The sequence below is a fragment of the Canis lupus genome, chromosome 13 (assembly GCF_011100685.1).
Source record: "Canis lupus familiaris isolate Mischka breed German Shepherd chromosome 13, alternate assembly UU_Cfam_GSD_1.0, whole genome shotgun sequence".
In the NCBI taxonomy this organism is placed as follows: domain Eukaryota; kingdom Metazoa; phylum Chordata; class Mammalia; order Carnivora; family Canidae; genus Canis; species Canis lupus.
The window spans coordinates 18,033,726-18,053,458 of record NC_049234.1 but is presented as its reverse complement, the minus strand read 5'-3'; the positions used below and the strand labels follow the sequence as shown (position 1 = coordinate 18,053,458).

The 19,733-nt window shown below is 42.5% G+C and overlaps 1 protein-coding gene across 8 annotated transcripts in view; it reads left to right on the top strand.

Moving 5' to 3' along the window:
* The window catches only part of SAMD12 (sterile alpha motif domain containing 12), a 377,648-nt gene that overhangs the window by 221,217 nt on the left and 136,698 nt on the right, over window positions 1-19,733 (top strand). Inside the window, exons 5-6 of one of the 8 annotated variants that reach the window (XR_005368578.1) lie at window positions 951-1,005; window positions 2,164-2,406. The exons of 4 other annotated variants lie outside the window; for them this stretch is intronic. Coding sequence is in view for 1 of the 4 variants with exons in the window: in XM_038555389.1 (XP_038411317.1) it covers window positions 951-964 (14 nt within the window). In the remaining 3 variants the exon portion in view is untranslated. Of the gene's footprint in view, window positions 1-950; window positions 2,144-2,163; window positions 2,407-19,733 lie in introns of those variants that run through there. 3 more of the 8 variants (XR_005368576.1, XR_005368573.1, XM_038555389.1) reach the window with 3 other exon arrangements.

Here is a 19,733-nt window from a genome sequence, read left to right as displayed (position 1 = left end):
TGATCTGAAAGGTGGTGATAATTATGCTTCGGGCATGAGGAAGCAGAGGGACTTCCCTGACTGATCAGGAAAATCTCCCTCAGAAGATGTAGCAGAGGAGTGGAGCAGGTGGGGCTGAGGAAGAAAAATGTCCCAGGGATGCCTTGGTGGCTCAGTGGTTAAGCATCTGCCTTCGGTTTGGGTTGTAATCCCGGCTTGGGTTGTAATCTCGGGGTCCTAGAATCAAGTCCTGCATTGGGCTCCCCGTAGGGAGCCTGCTTCTCCCTCTGCCTATGTCTCTGCCTCTCTCTGTGTGTCTCTCATGAGTAAATAAATAAAATCTTTAAAAAAAAAAAAAAAAAGAAAAGAAAAAAAAGAAAAAAGAAAAAAGAAAAGAAAAGAAAAGAAAATGTCTCAGTTGGAGGGAACTGCCTGTTCTGTGGCCAACATTGAGGGAGGAACTTGGTGCATCCCAGGAACATGTGGAAGGCCAGAAGGAAGGCTCATTTAGTTAGAAGGTGGGTGGGGGAGGGAGACAGTGGTGGGATGTGAGAGATGGGAAAGAATAAGGGAGGAGCCAGAGTGAAGTGAACACCCTCAGTGCTTGCTCTCCTAAGGAATTCAGAGATTGGGGGGGGGGGGGAGGGAGGAATAAAGGGTTTGAACCAGAGACCACCCTGATGAGCTTTGTGTGACAAAAGGAGAGCAGCTGCACTGAAGAAGGACAAAACAGCAGGCAGGACTGCAGTTTGGAAGCTCTTGTATTAATCTGTGCAGAAGATGAGGATAGCCTGAAGGAGGCTGGTGGCCAGTGGGAGTAGAGAGAAGTCAACTCAAGAGACGAGGCAACCCATGGTGAAGAAGGGGATTGTAAAGGGTCATCTTTCATGTCTCTGCATCACATTCTCCTCCCCCAAATCCATGCTATCTCTCTGCAGCAGAATTTTCTTTGTGCTTCTTCACAATTCTAGCTTCCTGGACCTGACCCCTGGACCTGTGGAATGAGGCTCTCCAGCCCAGGCATTGGTATTTTCTACGTGATGCTTAGGCAGATGAGAGCTTGACTGTCACTGCCCAACACTACAGATTCCACATGCACAGTGTACCAGGCACTCTGCCCCTTCACGGCGTAAGACTCTCTTGGGCTTCATGAGTTTGCCTGCCATAACCTGGTAAACTCAGATGAAAGCTTCAGCCCTTGAGATGAATGAGAATATCTTATATTAAAGCCCAAAATGGGGTGGAACCCATCCTATGCTCTCACCTAACCTTGCAGGTGTCCTCAAAGTCCATGAAAGTGGCCCAGCCCCCATAGTTCCCAGGAGACCACCACTGTAATTCCACTCCCGTTTCCCCAGGCAAAATGAAATAGGTTTCCTTGGGCAATCCCCCAGGGCAATAAAGAAGGTACTTCACATGGAGACTCCACTATTTCCTGTGCAGGGCAGGGGAAATGATAAAGCTATTGTGGTAGGACCTCCTCTAAAGATAGAAGGGCGAAGGAGAGAAAGAAAAGTGTTTCAACTCTACAAGAAGCAGTTTGGAGATTAATATTTGAAACCATTAAGGTTTTGTAAAGTTTGGCAGCTGTTTCAAAATCATTAATATCTAACATCAGCATTAGATACTGTCTTTATTTCCACACAAAGGCACAAGTTACTGAATCTTCAATTTATTATGAAAGGGAAGTCTGGAGCTAAGATTGATGGTGCACCTAATTTGCACATTTGGCATTTTGAATCCTATAATTAGCCCCCACAATAATTTTGCAAGATGGATATCATGAGCCCCATTCTCTAGATAAAGAAACTTGGCCCAGAGAGCAGCAGTGCTCTTTCCACAGTTTAAAAGTGCAAATATTAGTCAGGGTTCCCCAGAGAAACAACCATTAGGGGATAGATACTTAATGTTTTAATTATAATATATATGCAGAGAGAGAAACTTATAAGGAATTGGCTCTCAAAATTATGGAGGCTGAGAAGTCCCAGGATCTATTGTCACTAAGCTGAAGACACAAAAGAACCAGTGGTGTTCTAGTTTGAAAACCAGAAGACCAAAAACCCAGGAAGAGGCAGTGTTTCAGTTCAAGTCCAAAGGCAGGGAAAAACCAATGCCCAAGCTCAAAACAGGCAAAAAGGATCCTCTGTAACTTGATGGGGATCAGATTTTTTTTTTTCTTTTCAGACCTTCGACTGATTGTATGAGGCCCACCCACATCAGAGAGAGCAATCTGCTTTACTCCAGCTACCTATTCAAATGTTAATTTCATCCAAAAACACCATCATAAACATGCTCAAAATAATGTTTCACTGTGTGGATACCCCATAGCCTAGTCAAGTTGATACATAAAAGTAACCATCACAGTGGGCAAGATAACTAGTTGTCTCCAAAACCAATGCTCTTTGCTGGTGACCTACCTGCCTGCTGGTAAGTCTCCCTTCTCAAAGATACATTTTTTCTTTTATAAAATACTCTTGATGCCAGTGTATTTTTAAAAATTCAATTAGCCAACAGACAGTACATTATTAGTTTCAGATATAGAAGTCAGTTGTATATAACACCCAGTGCTCATTACATCACGTGTCCTCTTTAATGCCCAGCACCCAGTTACCACATCCCCTGACCCATCTCTCTCCATCAACCTTCAGTTTCTTTCCCATAGTTAAGAATCTCTCATGGTTTGTCTCCCTCTCTGATTTCTTCTCAATCTATTTTCCCTGCCTTCCCCTATGATCCTCTGTGCTGTTTTTTATATTCCTCATATGAGTGATACCATATGATAATTGTCATTTTCTGATTGACTATTTCACTTATCATTATACCCTCAAGTTCCATCCACATTGATATGAATAGTAAGACACCAATGTACTTTTAAAAAATTAATGCTTGGGAACCCTGGGTGGCGCAGCGGTTTAGCGCCTCCCTTTGGCCCAGGGCATGATCCTGGAGACCCGGGATCAAATCCCACGTCGGGCTCCCGGTGCATGGAGCCTGCTTCTCCCTCTGCCTATGTCTCTGCCTCTCTCTCTCTCTCTGTGACTATCATAAATAAATAAAAAAATTTTTTTAAAAAATTAATGCTTGAGGGGGAAACTGGGTGGCTCAGTTGTTTAAAAGTCCAAATCTTAATTTTGGCTCAGGTCACAATCTCAGATCATTAGATCAATCTCTACATTGGGCTCTGAGCTGGGCATGGAGCCTGCTTAAGATTCTGTCTTCCTCTCCCTTTGCTCTTCCCGCACCTTGCTCACACATGCTCTCTCTCTCTCTCTCTCTCAAAAAAAAAAAAAAAAAAAAAAAAAAATTCTCGAGACTACTCATATAAAAAGATTTCTCTTTTTTTTTTTTTTTTTTTAAGATTTTATTTATTCATGAGAGACACAGAGAGAGGCAGAGACATGGGCAGAGGGAGAAGCAGGCTCCATGCAGGGAGCCCGAGGAGGGACTCCAGGATCACACCTGGGCCAGAGGCAGATGCTCAACTGCTGAGCCACCGAGGCATCCCAAGATTTCTCTGAATATCTTCCTTATCACACATTGTTTTCACTCTCCATCCTCCATTTTCCATTATTTTGGGATGCTAGATTTGGTAGGTGGATGGTTTTGCTAAGCCCTTTTTGCCTACCCAAGATATTGGGATACTAAGAAACTCATTTCCCAACTGACATAATGAAGCAGAGATGCCAGCCTAGCGTTTCCTGATGCCCCCAAATACCCTGAGTAGTCTGAATCTTGTTGGATCAATGATGTGAAGTTTTGCTAGTTGCCATTTTTATTGATTTAATTGAAATTGATTCGACATAAATGAATGCACAGAAAATTATTAACAGTGACCTCAAAGGTTTCAAGTATCTGCTATGTAAGATGTGATGTGGCTTTTAGGTATACATCTGAAAGGCCACTTCCACAACACAGATGTTTAGCATCAAAAACTGTTAAATTCTAAACATTGATAAAGGTAGGATATGGTGATTCTGAAAATATATGAGAAGCATTTGAATATATGTTTTAGTTCATCCCATTTCTATCACATTGGTTGGTCAAGTTGGTTCATGTTTACTGTAAACTACATATATTTGGATATTTATCTTCCTAAGTATTTTTCTTTTGTCATTTGATGACACCATGGAAGGAAGAAGAGATGAAATAGTAACAACAAATTTTATTGACCTAGATTTGTTTTTTGTTTTTTTTAATCCTCTCCTGGGTCTTGAATGTTTGTTTTGTTACACAAAGTGTTTTACTATAATACTTTTGGTCTAGCAGGATTTGACATGTATTCAAGCATAAATAAGTGGTTTCTAATTTTCTTTCTGTTTCTAAAAGTTTAAACATGCATTATGTTCTGGGTTCTCCCTCTCTACTATCCTCTCTTTTCTCCCCAGTGTACTTCTCCACTACAGACTGCTCAGCCCGCAAAAGAACTATTAGAAATTTATTAATTAAGGACCAGTTTCTGCTTCTTTGTCAGGGATAATCATTTGTTTTAGAGCTGATTTTCTGCTTTAATTAAATGAAAATGTCACTCAGTCAAATGAATTCATTTATATTTATTTATCCAGTTCTCCAGGCTTGAATTTCTTAGTAGGGACTTGGGCTCATCACATTTGTTCACACAATGAACTGAAAAATGTCTCTTTCAGCAGTTTAAAAGACTCACAAATGTTTACTCCTCTGAGTAGAAGCACTATATAAGCAAAGCCACGATTAACAAATGTGTGAATGGTGGTTTGCTTGTGTAGATGTTATCTAGGTGCATGTGGGGGGACATATTTGAGGATATCTGTGCACACACATGCACCCGTATCAAAGGTTGTACTTGAACCATCTGTGTGTTTTTATTTGCCGTTTCAAAATACCAATTGGGGTTGTAAGGTTTGAATACCTAATCTTTCCCTTCATGTTTTTTAAAGGATCGTTGACTACAGTCTATGTATCTAACATTGTAATAGCATGTTAACATACATATTCACCCATTCAATGACTTTTGAGTACCTACCGTGTGTCAGGCTAGGTATTGGGACTCAGTGATTAACAATGTAATCCTTGAAAGTGACAAATGGGCTAGCTGCCAAAGTCTTTTTGGCATGAGCAAATTATGTTCCATTTCCAGAAGGTTGACACGCTGGTGCTAATAAGGCTGCCTACTCCACTTTTCCAGAACACATCCTGAAGGGTGTAAATGTTACCTTGAACTCTTTTCAGGAAAAAACAAGGGACGGTTAAAGCAGTTCTCTACCTAATTGACAGGGTAGAAATGGGCGCTGATGTCCACCTGGCATGAGGAAACTTTGGTTTAGACTTTCTGGTGATCACACAGACACAGGTATGAACTCCTTCATTACTCACCCTGGGGCAAAATCCCTGTGGGTACACAGAGCAGCTCTGAGGTATTGTGCTAAAAAAACAGTCCTGGCACCTGAGTGGCTCAGTCGGTTAAGTCTTTGACTCTTGATTTCATCTCAGGTCATGGTCTCAGGGTTGTGAGATCAAGCCCCACATGGGGCTCTGCACTTAGTGGGGAGATGCTTGAGATTCTCTCTCTACCTCTGCTCCTCCCTCTACTCACATGTTCGTTTTCTCTCTCTCTCTCTCTCTCTCTCTCTCTCTCGTTAAATAAATCTTTTAAAAATGAAGTAAAATGAAAAAACTGGGTCCCTCATATACACATTGCTATTATCCCTCCTGTGATACAAGCAGGTTTTTAACTCCATCTGTGGTGGAGTTTGGTTGTCTGTTGGCTTAAATAATCTGGAGGCAAAACTGAGTTCAAAGGGCTTGAAAGCTGAGTTTCCAACAGCTTAAAGAGTTACTCCATTAAGTAGGCACAATTTTAATCTTTAAATAAGTCACCCTTGTGTTTTCTTCTCCACGTCATAATAAAAGCCAAAATTATGATGGCTCAGCAGTTTCTGCAGGGAGAAACAGTTGTACTGGGAGGCAGCTGGTCTCCTGGGTTAGCCCAGCACCAGGGTTAGGAACTGCCAGTACTTGACTTTCTTCATCCTTAAAATAGCTTCTGGTCGCTTGTAAGTACGGTGACAGTAAAGATAATTGAAATAAATATTACTTAGACTCCAGGGAACCTATCCTATTCAAGCCCTGGGCTTAAAAAGGAAAGGTTGAAAAAGAATTGACTTCTTTGTCCCTTGAGAAGGGGATATTGAACATGTTGACTCTGGCCGAAACCACACTGCCCAAGTGCAGAGAAAAAGGTAATGGGTGTCTCCAGCGTAGGATGACGGCTCCTCCCAGGCCCTCTAAGGGCAGCTTATGGAGTATTTGCATACACATTTATTGAACATTTATTCTCTGCTAGCTATTGTACTAGACCCCAGACAGCCCCAGCCCTCAAGGGGCTTTTGGGCCAATGATTATTCCAAAAATTTAGACTTTGCCCACATCTTACCAGAATTGGTTCTGGGACCCAGGATACTTAGTCCCACATGAGGCCAGGGTGAACAAGAGCAGTGATCACTGTCACTTGTGTGCTGATTACATGTCAGCAATGCCCTAAACACTCTGTTTGCACTCTGATTTTATCCTTACAACACCCTGTGACATAGGAGCTGCTAATGTCCCTATTCGAATAAAAAAACTGATGCACAGAAAATTGAAGCGACTCTTGAACCAGGTCACCCAGTCTGAGAAGTGGTGAAGTGAGAATTTGAGTCCTGATTTTCTCCAAAGTACATGGTCCTAGACATCAGGTAGGTATGCTACTGTCACCCTGTGAATACATTTCATGAGGTTGAGGAGAGTTATCACCATTGTCTCATGTCAGGTAACTCTATAGGAGCTACATTGTACTGTTCCCTGCAGAATTGTTCAGTTAGCATATACTTTTCTAGAGTTCTACCCACAGGAAATGAAGTAGGGGTGTGTGTGTGTGTGTGTGTGTGTGTGTGTGTGTGTCCCCCACAAAATTGTGGTAAGGACAGGGAAGGAAAAATATGAGACTCAAGGAGAGGCCTTAAGTTAGACTGGGGGATAACTGACATTTAATGGTTACAAGAAGAAATGAGGGTTCACAGGTGAGAGCAGGGGAAGAGCAAGCAGGCAGTGGGAAAGTATGTGCTAAGCTCTGATGTACAGAAGAGTTTAGTATTATCTAAGAACTGAACAAATCCCTCAGGTGGGACCCCAGGGCTCCAAAGAGAGCCGTGTGGCCTGGAAATAGCAAGGGACAGATCCATAGGACCTCAAAGTCACATTAAGGGTTTGGAACTAGGGTCTCCAGAAGTGCAGTGAGATGCTATTAGCAGATTTTAAGCAGAGAAGCAATGAGATCGTATTTGTGTTTGAAAAGATCATGTTGGCAGCTACTTGGAAAATGGACTAGACAGGGCAGACATGGAACCAAGGAGGTTCAGAAATCCAGGTGAGAACAGGTGATGGTCAGAACTAAGGTGGTGGCCACTGAACCAAACAGGGACAGATCTGTCTGCCAGTAAGATCTGTAGGGTGTGATGATGGATTAGATGTGGCCAGGAGAGAACCAAAGTGAGTCAGGATTCCTGGTCTGAGCTGCTGCAGGGTGGGTGGAGCAGTCTGTGCTCAGGAGGGGCCTGGAAGGGGGAGCGTGAGGCAGAGGTTGGACAGGATTGATGAGGTCAGTTTGCAGCATGTTATGTTCACAGTCCTTTGAAACATTGAAGAAAGCAGTTAGATGTCTGGGGATGAAAGTCTAATAAGGAATCTGTACTGAACAGTAAATTGAGGAATTGTCCAAATACGTGTCAAAGATGCCATGGGGGTAATGCAGTTGCTTGGCCACTAAGCCTTCCTGACCTATATTCACAACAGGTCTTGTGTAATGTCAAATAAGAGAGCTATTCTGGTAAGTTCCCAGTGCCCTGTGTGTGCTTCCTTCGCTAAGCTGCCATCAGCTTTTGTATATATCCTGAGTGTCTTCTGATGGTTTCTGCAAATCAACATGAGAAAAGGCCTTGGGAGGACATAAAAGCTGTCCCAAGGAGAGCCATCACAAAATGGTGTTGTGACATGCTACCATGCCCTGGCCTGGGCTCGGGTTCCTCATTCGCAGCATTACCTCTGCTGATGTCCAGGTGAACTCTGATAGAGCAACCCAAAGCATGGCCTTTGTAGTAGAAAATCTAAGTTGTTACCCCAGCTCTGTCTCTCACTATCTATTTAACTTCAGGCAAATGACATAATCCTTTTTGAAAGCAAGTTTTCTCCACTGTAAAATCAGAACAGAAATACCTAGCTCAGAGTTGCTATGTGGATTAAAAGAGATTTTTGTGAAGTGATTATTAGCACAGATCTGAATAAACGATAGATGGGAAGTGGATCAATATCTAAGAGGACATTCTTGCCGGAGATTAGCATAAGGCTGAAATAATGTATTTCATAAGACTATTCCAATAAGTCAAACACTGAATTTTTGTTAAAATTCTGCAATCATCTCAAGGCAGAGAAATGAGAGAGAGGGTGTTGTATAGGATATATAGCTTTATCACTTCCATTAAATTACTTTTGACAGAGGCCGGTTTGTCAACCAGAATCACAGTCACAAATGTGAGTATCTAAAGACAGTTATTCAAATGTCTAAAGACAGTTATTCATTGTCTGTGAACAAGTCTAGAAGATGGTATAGAAGCTTCTATATATAGCTGTGTATTTGGGTCCTTTTGATGACTCCATTTGATCAGACTATGTAGCTTGTTGAAGAATCATCCCTAATATTGTGGATAGGTTCTCTGTGACTGCATAAAGAGGACGTTGTCTAGGATGCCTGTGTTTTTGTGAGACTAGACGAATCCCTACTACCACTACCTACAAGTTACCATTGCTTCAATTATTGCTTCCTGTGTTTTAATGTTCTACTGAGCAATAGTCACGGTCATTACCCAAATCAGCAACTGTATCTACTCAATATTTCCTATGTTTCTGGCATTACTAGGACTCAGAATGAAGAAGGCAAACTCTTCCTTGTTATTCCTTATATTCTTGACTCTGTGGCTAGAAAACAGTACCAGAGATTTATGATGTAATACTTTTTGGAATCATATATAATTAGGTGCTCTAGAAAAATGCCATCCAATAGAACGTTCTGAAATGGAAAAGGTCTAGATCTCCACTATTCAGTCCAATAGCCATCAGCCACATGTGGCTATTGAGTACTTGAAAGTGGGTAGTGTGACTTAGGAACTGGCTTTACAATTTAATTTTAATTGACTTAGATTGAAGTAGCCATTTGTGATGACTCCCAACTAACATGTTGAGTGTCACAGCTTCAGCAATTCTAAGGAGAGATGGTTGTGGGCTCCACAAATTCAGGAAGGAAATAGGGCTTCAGACAGAGCTTAGAAGTAGGGAGGAATGTGAAAGACTCTCCATCTAGGCTAACAGTCTGAGCAAAGGCTGCGAGGAAGGGGAAAGCATGTGGTTTGTGAACATTACACAGGCAGGAGAACTGAAAGAAATTTGATGAGAAAGACTTGCTGAAAATGCCAGGAAAGATGTTTCTAGAATCTGGACCATTCCTCTATTTTGCAAGTTTTGAATGATTATTTTGCCCGTGCTAAGCCTCCCAATATTTGGAACGGGTCACATAGTGTTGATTTTGCTATACTTCTCAGAAATAAGTGATCTCCACAGAGTTATGCCATGTAGGATACAAGCTGGTCAGTGAAATTTTCCATACCTGTGAGATAGCAATCTAAAGATAGTTCAAGGAAGTATTGATGTAACCGAGGTTAAACTACAAGGGTTGAGTCTCCTAGGGACTAGCAAGAGCAGAAGCCAGAGGGGACAGAGAGCTGGAGGCACGGAAGAGGCGTCAGCTGACCAGACAACCCTGTGGAGAGGTGCAGTCTGTGCCCCCAGCCCCAGGTCGAGCAGGGAAGGAGGGAGAGAACAGTCAAACCTCCTGCCTTCCGCCTCCCACTGGTGCCTCTCACTAGTTAAACACAGCCAGAGACTAGGGGCCAGGGGATCGGAGATAATACAGTCCTCAGGGGTCAGCCTCCCATGGCACAGATGGATAGATGACAATGGATTGTGGGGAAAAAGCAAGTGGGGAAAGGGAGTGTGAATAAATAGCTCTCTCTCTCTTTTTTTTTATGTTGAAATAGTAGTGTCTTCGTTAGGGCTGCTAAAACAAAAACACCATAGACTGGGGGCATCTAAACAACAGAAATTTCTTATAGTTCTGGGTGCTGGGAAGTCTAAGATCAAAGTGCCAGCTGATTCAGCTTCTGGTGAGGACTCTCTTCTTGGTTTGTAGATGATTACTTCTTTGCTGTGTCCTCACATGGTAGACACAGAAAGACATCAGGACTCTAAGCTCATTCCTGAGGGCTCCACCCTCATAACCTAATTACCTCCCAAAGGTTCCCTCCCCCTAACACCATCCCACTGGGGATTAGGGCTTCAGCATATGAATTTTGGGAAGACACAAACATTTAGTCAATAGCTGATAGTAAAATGGAAACCATATAAATATCTAATATGTTGATTAAATTATGAAAAAATTGTACAATTGAAAGAAGTGTGCAACCTCGAAATTACATACGATGGCAAGAAAAAATCTTCACTAGATAATAAATGAAAAGAATATGAACAGAGCATATACTGGAAGATCCAAATGTTATTTGATTTATTTATTTGTATTTTAAGTAATCCAACATGGGACTCGAACTCACAACCCTGGGCTCAAAAGTCATGTTTTACCACCTGAGCCAGTCAGGCGCCTGCCCCACCCCCAAATGTTATTTTTAGATAGTGCCTCTGCAGTAAAATACAAGTGCATATTATTCACACTCACGGGGGAAAAGAAAGAAAACTGGAAAGAAATGCACCCACATTTTAACAGTGGTATCTGCGTGGTGGTGGTTTAAGGCTGTCATTTTTACTTCTCCTTTGCATCCTCCTGGGCTTTCCAGATTTTCTCAAGCAATGTGATTACTGTCTATTTCTGATCTAAAACAATGTTTCTGTTGTTCTTGATCTATCTGCAGGGTAGATCTGTGGGGCTGTACTCAGTAGAGAGAGGTATGTGACTAAGTTCCATTTCATCAGTCATTCAGTTAGCTTAAGCTTCATTGTGTACCCTTTTCTGCAGGAATTAAGTGTTCTTCTTCTAAAATATTCCAACGAGAAACCCTTAGGTCCTAGAGAGTGGCCTGATTTCCCATTGATCTTTTTATTCATTCATTTCCTCAATCACACATGGTTAGTTAAATCAGATCCCCATCAACCACCTTTCCTCATTACTATTATGTTCAGCTTTGTTAAATATGAATCTTTGGTGGCACTTCCATTATAAAATTGACAGTCGAGTAATGCTTTATTGACATCTTTAAGATTGAAGCATATTTCTTAGGAACCATGGTGACGGTGGCCATGCTTTTTTTCGGAACCACCTAAGCATAGCCAGTTTTTTGTGCTCTTGTAATTTTCATCTTAAAAACAGCAATCCATCTGTTTCATTGTTTCATTCTTCCTGATATAGAAAAACATTTTCCTCCACTGTCTCACTGATCTACAATCATCCAACCTTGATGGACTCTTGTAAGCAGAATCGTCGCCAGTGATTTGATGACTTCTCATACTGGTTATCATTTCCGTAAATCCGTTCCCTCTCCGCGGCTTGCTTTTTAACCTCCAGCTGCTACCCAATTATTAGTTCTTGGATGGCTGCTTCCGTAGCATTATTCTAGCACTTGCTTGTAGCGGATATTAATAATAATAAGCAGTTAGTAAATGTGCACGGTATTAAATGCTTGTAAGGATTATTGTTGATAACCCTAATTGTAATCATAGTTTTTGCGTTGGCTAAATTGAGATTCTTGTGATTGCAAGGAACAGAAATCTAGAAGTGGCTTCAGCCAAATGATGGGGCTTGGTGGGGTATTCTTAATTCCCAGACAGAAGTCCTTGACGGGACTTTAGAGCAGAGGCAGCAGCACCTCAGAAAGAAGTAGAACTATGAAAGCCAGGAAGAATCTAGACAACAGACTGCTCTCTTTCTCCACTTCATTCTTTATAACACATTATCTCTGTGACTTAAGTGACAGAATGGTGGGCGATTTCTTACCCCTCTCGAGTTTGCGGACTATGGCTAGAGAGCTCATAATGCCCTCAAGTGCTCTCTCAATTTCTCATCTTTCTGCTCCCAGTTATTTTCTGCCCCTTCTCATCTCACGTCCATAATCCCCGGACAGGAACTCTGATTGGCCCAGCTTTGATGCGGTCAACAACAGCCAGCACCAGGGTGTGATGCTGCCCAGAGACAGCCCCTGTGGCCATGGTGAGGCAGTCACGCACCCTGAAGGGTATTGATCTCAGCAATTATGTACTTAACGCTTTCATTGTACTTAATGACATAGATCTAAATTTTCTGGATTAACATTTTGGCATTAATATTTAGAAGAAGCAGTGTATGGCTCCTATAGATGGGGCTGTGGAAAAAGGGAGTTTGCAAGACTTCTTTCCTACATAGCAAGAAAGAGCAGTTTTGTGTTTTCAACGTAAGGAATGGTTACAGAGTGATGTCAGGGAGATGATGGGATATGATCAAAGGAAGTGAAGTAAAGTATCAGAACTAGCAACAACACCAGGAAAGTAAAACTAGCCCACAGGAGGCAGGCAGGTTTGCCGTGTGAAGATGGCCGCTTCTTAAGAATCTACTATGCTGTGTCTAGACAGCAACCCACGCATATTTTATGAAGCTTGCATCCTAGAAAGAAAAAAATATCACTTTTAAGGCAACCAAAATACAATTAGCTGTTCCGTGTGCATCCTACTGCATTGGGTCCCCAAACTGAGACAGATAAGCATTAGTTCATCTGATAGACATTTGTAGAACACTCCACTAAGCCTCAGGCAAATCTTAGGCAGTATGGTTATCAAACAAACCTGTCAATGAGCGTTACTATTAGATAAACTTTGTGCTAGGCACTTGAGTATGCACTTCATGTTCTTGAACTCATTTAATTCTTACAACAAATACCATGAAGTAGGTTCTGTAATTGCCATTTTATGGAGGGGAAACTGATACTCAGAAAGACTAAAAGAATATGGTCAAGGTCACAATGTTAGGGTTTGGAGAGGCTGGAACTCAAGCCAGATCAGTCTGCGAGATCCTTGGTTTTATTTTTTCAGTGTTTGAGTTGGATTGTCATGGGTTATTCAGTCTATTCTGTTGATTATTTGAGGAATTGTGTAAGAAACACCCCTGCCCCATCCTGGATAGCTCCCAGGCTAGCACCATGATAAGACATAAATACTATGATTGAGACATCTAGACAGGAGACATCTGCCACTTCCTAGCTATGGAACCATGGGCAAGTTCTTTTTTCCTCCGATCTTCACTGTCCTGCACCTGTAAAAATGAAGGGAGATAAAAAGACCTTCTTTGTGGGTGATATGTGGAGTACAAGAGTCGATTTGTGTAAAGGTCCTGGAGCAGTGACAGTAAGGGCTCCCACAATGGTAGCTCATATTACTATCCACAAAGTACTATGTACTGCAAGAATTGGTACCATCTATGGGAATCAGGCAGGACTCAGAGAGGAAACAGGCTTTGACGTATCAGATGTTGCCAGGTAGGGAGGCAAACGGACATTTAAAGTGGAAGGATCTGTGAGTAAAGGCCTTTGTTTATCCATCTATTGAGCATCTATCTACATGTGCCAAGTACCCAGCTCAGTGTCAGTTTGGGATAGAGAGGCATGGCACTATGAAACTATATGGAATATTCTAGATCCTGACTTCAAAACAGAGATGAAAATGGAAAATGACCATAAGGAATCATCTGTGAGAACAATTATGGCCATGACAAGCCTAGGATTGTCTCAAGGAGATAATTTCTTCACCAAGCCCTTAAGAAATTCTTCATTCAAGTGAAGTGCTTCATTCATTTAGTACCCTGTAGCACACTGAGGGGTCTTCCTCTTCCCACCCCCTTGATTTTTTTACACCCACTTGTACCTGCACACTCTAGAATATATATAACTGTCCTTCATTTTCCAGGATGGCACTGTTGACTCTTCATATATCTCAGTGAAGGATTTTTTAGTTACATAGAACATTCCTTAACTGGAGATAGCATGAGAAGGGATAAAGAAACAGTGTTAAGGCATATTAAAAACTGGCTTTTTCCTGGTGGCAGTTTGTCATTTTTCAATTTGGCATCTTTCCCTTTTCTTTTTTTCTACCATGTAGATCTGTATGAGATTTGAATCAGAGGGGATTTTCTTGCGAGGTGCCTTTCTTCAAGCATGCGGATAAAATTGCCAGGTTTAATGGAAGTTTGTTTAGAGTCTTGCTCTATTTACAGTCAAAAGCATATCATTTCTGTTGCTGGCCTCAGTCCTAGACTCCCAGAAAATTCACAGTGCCTCTTGGCCCGTGACATTCTTCATTTACTCCCTGGAGTGGCCCTGGTTTTGACTGGCCTGGGTGTTGAGGCTTCCTAGAAATGGAAGCAAGCTCTACCTGGGACTATCCTGGGTCCCCCCCCGCCCAGGCCACCCTCACCTGACCATCCCATCCTGTCATTTCTGAAGCCCCTTGAGTCTGTTGTTGTGCTTGCCATGTGATTCATGGCATAGAGCAAAGGATCGAACCTTCTCAAGCTGTAAAGAGCTTCATTTATTAAAAAAAAAAAAAAATCAGCAAGCACATTTGGAATTCTTCCTGTGTGTGAAGCACTCTTCTCCCTTTGCAGGTGAGGAAACTGAGACACACCAAGGTTAAGAAAGTGTTCAAAAAGCCAATAACTGGCAAAGCCAAGAAACAGGCACAGCAGCAATCCCTCCTGTGCTGCTTCTCCAGGCTTACAGGCCATCTCGTCCAGCCTCTTTTTTGGTCAAATGAGTTATAACCTAAAAAGCTGCTAACACGCAGTGAGAGCAATTTATGAGCTAGCTCTCATTATTTGTGTGTTTAATAAAAGGTAAAAGCATTTCGAAAAGTAAATGCAAGTCTATACAGTTAGGCCAGGATTTCCCAAACTGTATTCCTAGAAAACTAGTGTTCAGAGAATGTAATAAGTTTTCTGTTTAAAAAAAGGGGGGAGGGGAGTATATTGATCAAAAAGGTTGGAGAAATGTTGGTTTAAAAGAAGTCTTTAATACTGCAATACTTCTCAGATCCTTTAATATACTAATGTTCATTATTTATTTTCAAAAGATGGCCGTGGCATACAGGATACACTGGACTTACTAGACCACCATGTAGGAAAAGGTTCTTGAAGCAGGCCCAAGACTCTTTTCGTAGAAGGTCCTCCTTGCAAGGCTGACTCTTGCTGGTGTTTGGAAATTTGGATTTCAGGAGGACTCCCAGCACTCCCTGATCAGAATGGCCCATGTGCCTAAACTGGCTGTACAAACAGTCATTTCTGCTGAACACCTGTTGTCCTTCTGGGAGTCTGGAGTTTGGGTACATGCTAGGCAGAGGATGCCCATGTGAAACAGCCTCCAATAAAAATCCTGGGCAGTGAGTCTCTAATGAGCTTCCCTGGTAGACAGCATTTCACACAATGCTGTCACAACTCATTGCTGGAGGAATTAAATGTATCCTGTGTGATTCTCCCGGGAGGGACTCTTGGAAGCCTGTGCCTGCTCTCCTCCAGACTTCGCTCTGTGCGTCTTTCTCTTTGCTGCTCTTGCTCTGCATCCTTTCGCTATAATAAATCCTAGCTGTGAGTACGAGTATTTGCTGAGTCCTGTGGGTTCTCCTAGCAAATCACCAACCCTGGGGATGTTCTTAGGGACCTCCTGTCACAACCAGAATATCCTCTTCCTCACAAGTGCTTTTTAACATCCCACGGCCACAGTGGTTCTAGAGCATACGGTGTGGGCAGTGATGAACTGTTTAGTCCCACGAGTCAGAGGCAGAGATTGTCCCACACCACCACTCTGGGATTCTTGGTGAAAAAATCTCAGGGTTCCTCAGGCCCACATGGAGGTCATTACCAAGTAACGATTTTCTTCCTGGCTAGAACACATGGATTAAATATATACTGACAGAGCAGAACTGACTGATACAATTTCATCATTCTTTTGGAACAATTGGGTGGGAAGGGTAAGGATGGAACCAATAGCCTCGAGATAGAGCCATCTGTTACATTCTTCCATTTTTAGACATAGCTCTTTAGCCCAGGATAAAATTACTTGTATAAATTTATACAAAATTATATTAGCATTTATGTGAAAATGTATTAAATTCTATAAAATTACATATGTGTATAGGAGATTTTTTTTATATCTATACAACCCTACTAAAAGGACTTCATGGCTTTTTGAACCCCATGGATCATGACTTACCCTTAGTGAATATGATTTCCCTGAGTTCATTTTACAGAATAAACAGATGCACCACGGGTCTCCTGAGAGCAGGTAGGCTGCTATGGTGCATGAAAATCCAACTGGAGAGGGTGATTGGCCCCAGCATGTGTTCCTCCAAGACCTTTCATGGTACTCCTCCTCCTCCACATTCTTCATGGCTGACTTGCCCTCCTCTTATGCTTTTCACAGCTGCCAAAAGTTATATTTGCACATCCTCTACCATGGGTGGGGAACCACACTTCCTGCAACCCAGCCTGCTCCAGTACACTTTCCTGTGTTGTATGTCTAGACCAGCCTGCCCTGTGTTTCCTTTGACCTTGTTCTGCCAACCCTTGTGGACCTGTTTCCAGAGATAATGGCCCGTCTTACACCAGAGCCCTGCCAGGTATTACTTGGCTGGCTCTTTGCCAAGCCGATTAGCACACAGATAAGTCTCTAAGCACTTCATCCTCTGTCTCAATACCCCATGTTTGTGCTGCTTTATGTCATCATTTGTGGGTTTCTTCTGTCACCTTTGCTCTTTTCAACCTGTCTAAATCCTATCCCAGGTCCCACTGTTTTCCATGAAGCTGACCTTCTCCCTTGTACCTTCATGGACACCCCTGGACCTTGAATCTCCACCAATCTCTGTGTCTGTAGCACACACCTCAGCACTTATTTTGCCTATACATCTAACATACAGTGATTGAGCTCCTCCTAAGGGACCACCCATTGGTCTAGAAAACAGGGGTATTTGAAACAGAACCCCCACCCCCCAAGGAACTCACAGTGTTGTTGGGCTGCCACATGGTGTGCCATACTGTTCTTTTTCATATGCTGATCCTGATTCTTCTCTGCATCTCAAAACTCTCTGGGAACAATGAATTCCTCTTGTGTTTTTTGCATTTCCAGAGTGACAAATGTTCATTTCTAAGTAGCAGGTAAGAACTCAGGAGAAGGGGGATCCCTGGGTGGCGCAGTGGTTTAGCGCCTGCCTTTGGCCCAGGGCGCGATCCTGGAGACCGGGATCAAATCCCACGTCGGGCTCCCGGTGCATGGAGCCTGCTTCTCCCTCTACCTGTGTCTCTGCCTCTCTCTCTCTCTGTGTGTGTGACTATCATAAGTAAATAAACATTTAAAAAAAAAAAAAGAACTCAGGAGGTCTGGCTTCTATTCACTGCTACAGCTTATGAGCCATATTAGCCTCTATTTCCCCATATTTTTTTTAGTTTTTAATCTTTATTTATTTGTGTTTTTAAGCAACAGAACCACCTGTCTTTAAACAAAATCTAATGAAAAATTCCAATATTAAAAATGATACTATTGCTAGTATTTATTAGTATAAACATTTATAAACCTATAATAAAATCAATTTAAACTTAAGCTTCTTAAAATTATAAGCATAAAAATGTTTAAAGTTGGTGACATATGACAGCTGCAATAATTTCAGCCTTGGTAGCCACGTTACTCCTAGGTTTTGGTTGTACAAAATTTGTTTTTAATTCAAATCACACAAATAAAAATAGTCATATCTGCTTCTTTATCATACCGGAAAGACTGACTTTAAGGTTCATAAGTGCCTAGCACTGGGCCAATGCCATACTAATTGCTTAAATGAATGGTAGCTATAATTCTTACTAGGGAAGCCTGTGACACAAGGTTTGTCATTTCCCTTTTCCCTAGAACTTTGGCCTCAGAGCAGCACCAGGAGACTTTTCCTGGTGAGCAAGATCCTACCATTGTACTGTCAACCTTCCTTCACTAGGTCCAACTTGAGCAGAATGGGTGGATTTAAAAGAGAAAGCATTTATGAGTCAGAAAGCCAACAATGCATGTAAAGACCTGCCGGACTTCCTCTGCGCAAGGATGTGGATTTCTGCATCCATTTTTGGCATGAAGTTTGCTGTGGCTAGCTTGCTTCACTTCCTGACATTCACTCAAGGCAAAATGGAGGCTGGAAAGAAAGAAAGAATTTCCATGAAATTCTTGAATGCTACATGCCAGGTGCCCCATATACATATCCTATCTTCACAGCATCTCTGCCAAGAAGCTTGAAGCAAGCTTATTTCCATTTTGCAGATTGGAAAACTGAGACTTAAAGAGCTTTAGTAACTTGAGAGAGTTGTACAGCTAAGCCAACATAGATCTGAAGCCTCTGCCCTTATTATCAAATGCCCTTCAGAAAATCAGATCTGTGAAATTCCTGGCCTCATCTGGCCTGATTCATCTGCACTTTCCGATCTACACAACCCACTCCAACTCTGCTCAATGGGTCTGTGGTGGAGAGGAGAACTTCGAAGCAAGTTGTTCGAACTCCATTGTTATAATCCCCCTCCCCAGGGCTGGGGTGGGGGGTGGGGCCAGGTTGAGGCAGGCAAGGTGCCTGGTGCCAAATGTAAAGAGGCACTCACTCCCAGGTTCACGTATGTTCAGACCCATGATGTTGCTCACCCTAATCCCAATCCTGCTCCTCCTGATGCTTGTCCTGGGATGTAGTCACTGGGATTTGGTGGAGGCAACTATACCAAGACTTCCATCACCAAGATAACCAAGACAAGCCTAAGACTGGATGGCAGATTGGCACTCCTACCCTTCAAAGATCCCACATTTCCACTTCCAGATAGCTCCTGCCCTAAAACTATTTTCCCACCTTCAAAAACTACCTTTCATGACCTCTTATTGCCTGACTTTCCCTCCAAGATTGTAAGATGCCACACAATCAGAATAAACTACAGAGAACCTCCACCACAGCCACGAAGTGGGTTTCAACCCCTATGTTAGTTCCAGTCTTTTGGAAGTGGCTGGAAAAGAAGGCCTGGGAGGCTAGGCCAGGGCTCATCAGAGAACATGGTGCTCAGTTTGCAAATTGGCCCTTCCACATGGTGGGAAGACAAAGGAAGATCAAAGAAAGAGGCAGTCCCGTCCAGATTGTTAGGTGGCAGTGTCAGTAAGCAGGAGAACTTAAACACAAGGCTTGTGTTGAGCACCTGCAAGGAGAGTGGATCTACCCACCCACCCACCAGATTCTTAAAGCTTATGTAAAGGCCCTAATGGGGTTCAGTCACATGTTCATCCAAATGGTCTCAACAGCACCTTACTCTGTTAAGACTCAGTCCTTGGAATAGTTCCCACTGGAGATAGTGGGCAGAATATACATTCCAAGGACAGAGTGGGGCACTGGAGTTGGGGGGGGGCAAGGCATTGAGCCTTTGATTTCCCAGGTCTGGTTTTCAGGACTCCATGACTTCTCCCAACAACAGGGCAACCCTTGAGCACAGAATATGGGTAGTTGTACTTGCTACTGTTGGAACCCAGGCCAACCATCCTCATCTTATAGAGGAAGAAACTGAGGCCATAGCAGGGGAAATGACTTCCCTGAGTTCAGTTAGCTATGCAGATCAGAGCCATAAACCCTATTTCTCCTACCCCCAATACATTTTTGAGACTGAGAGAAGT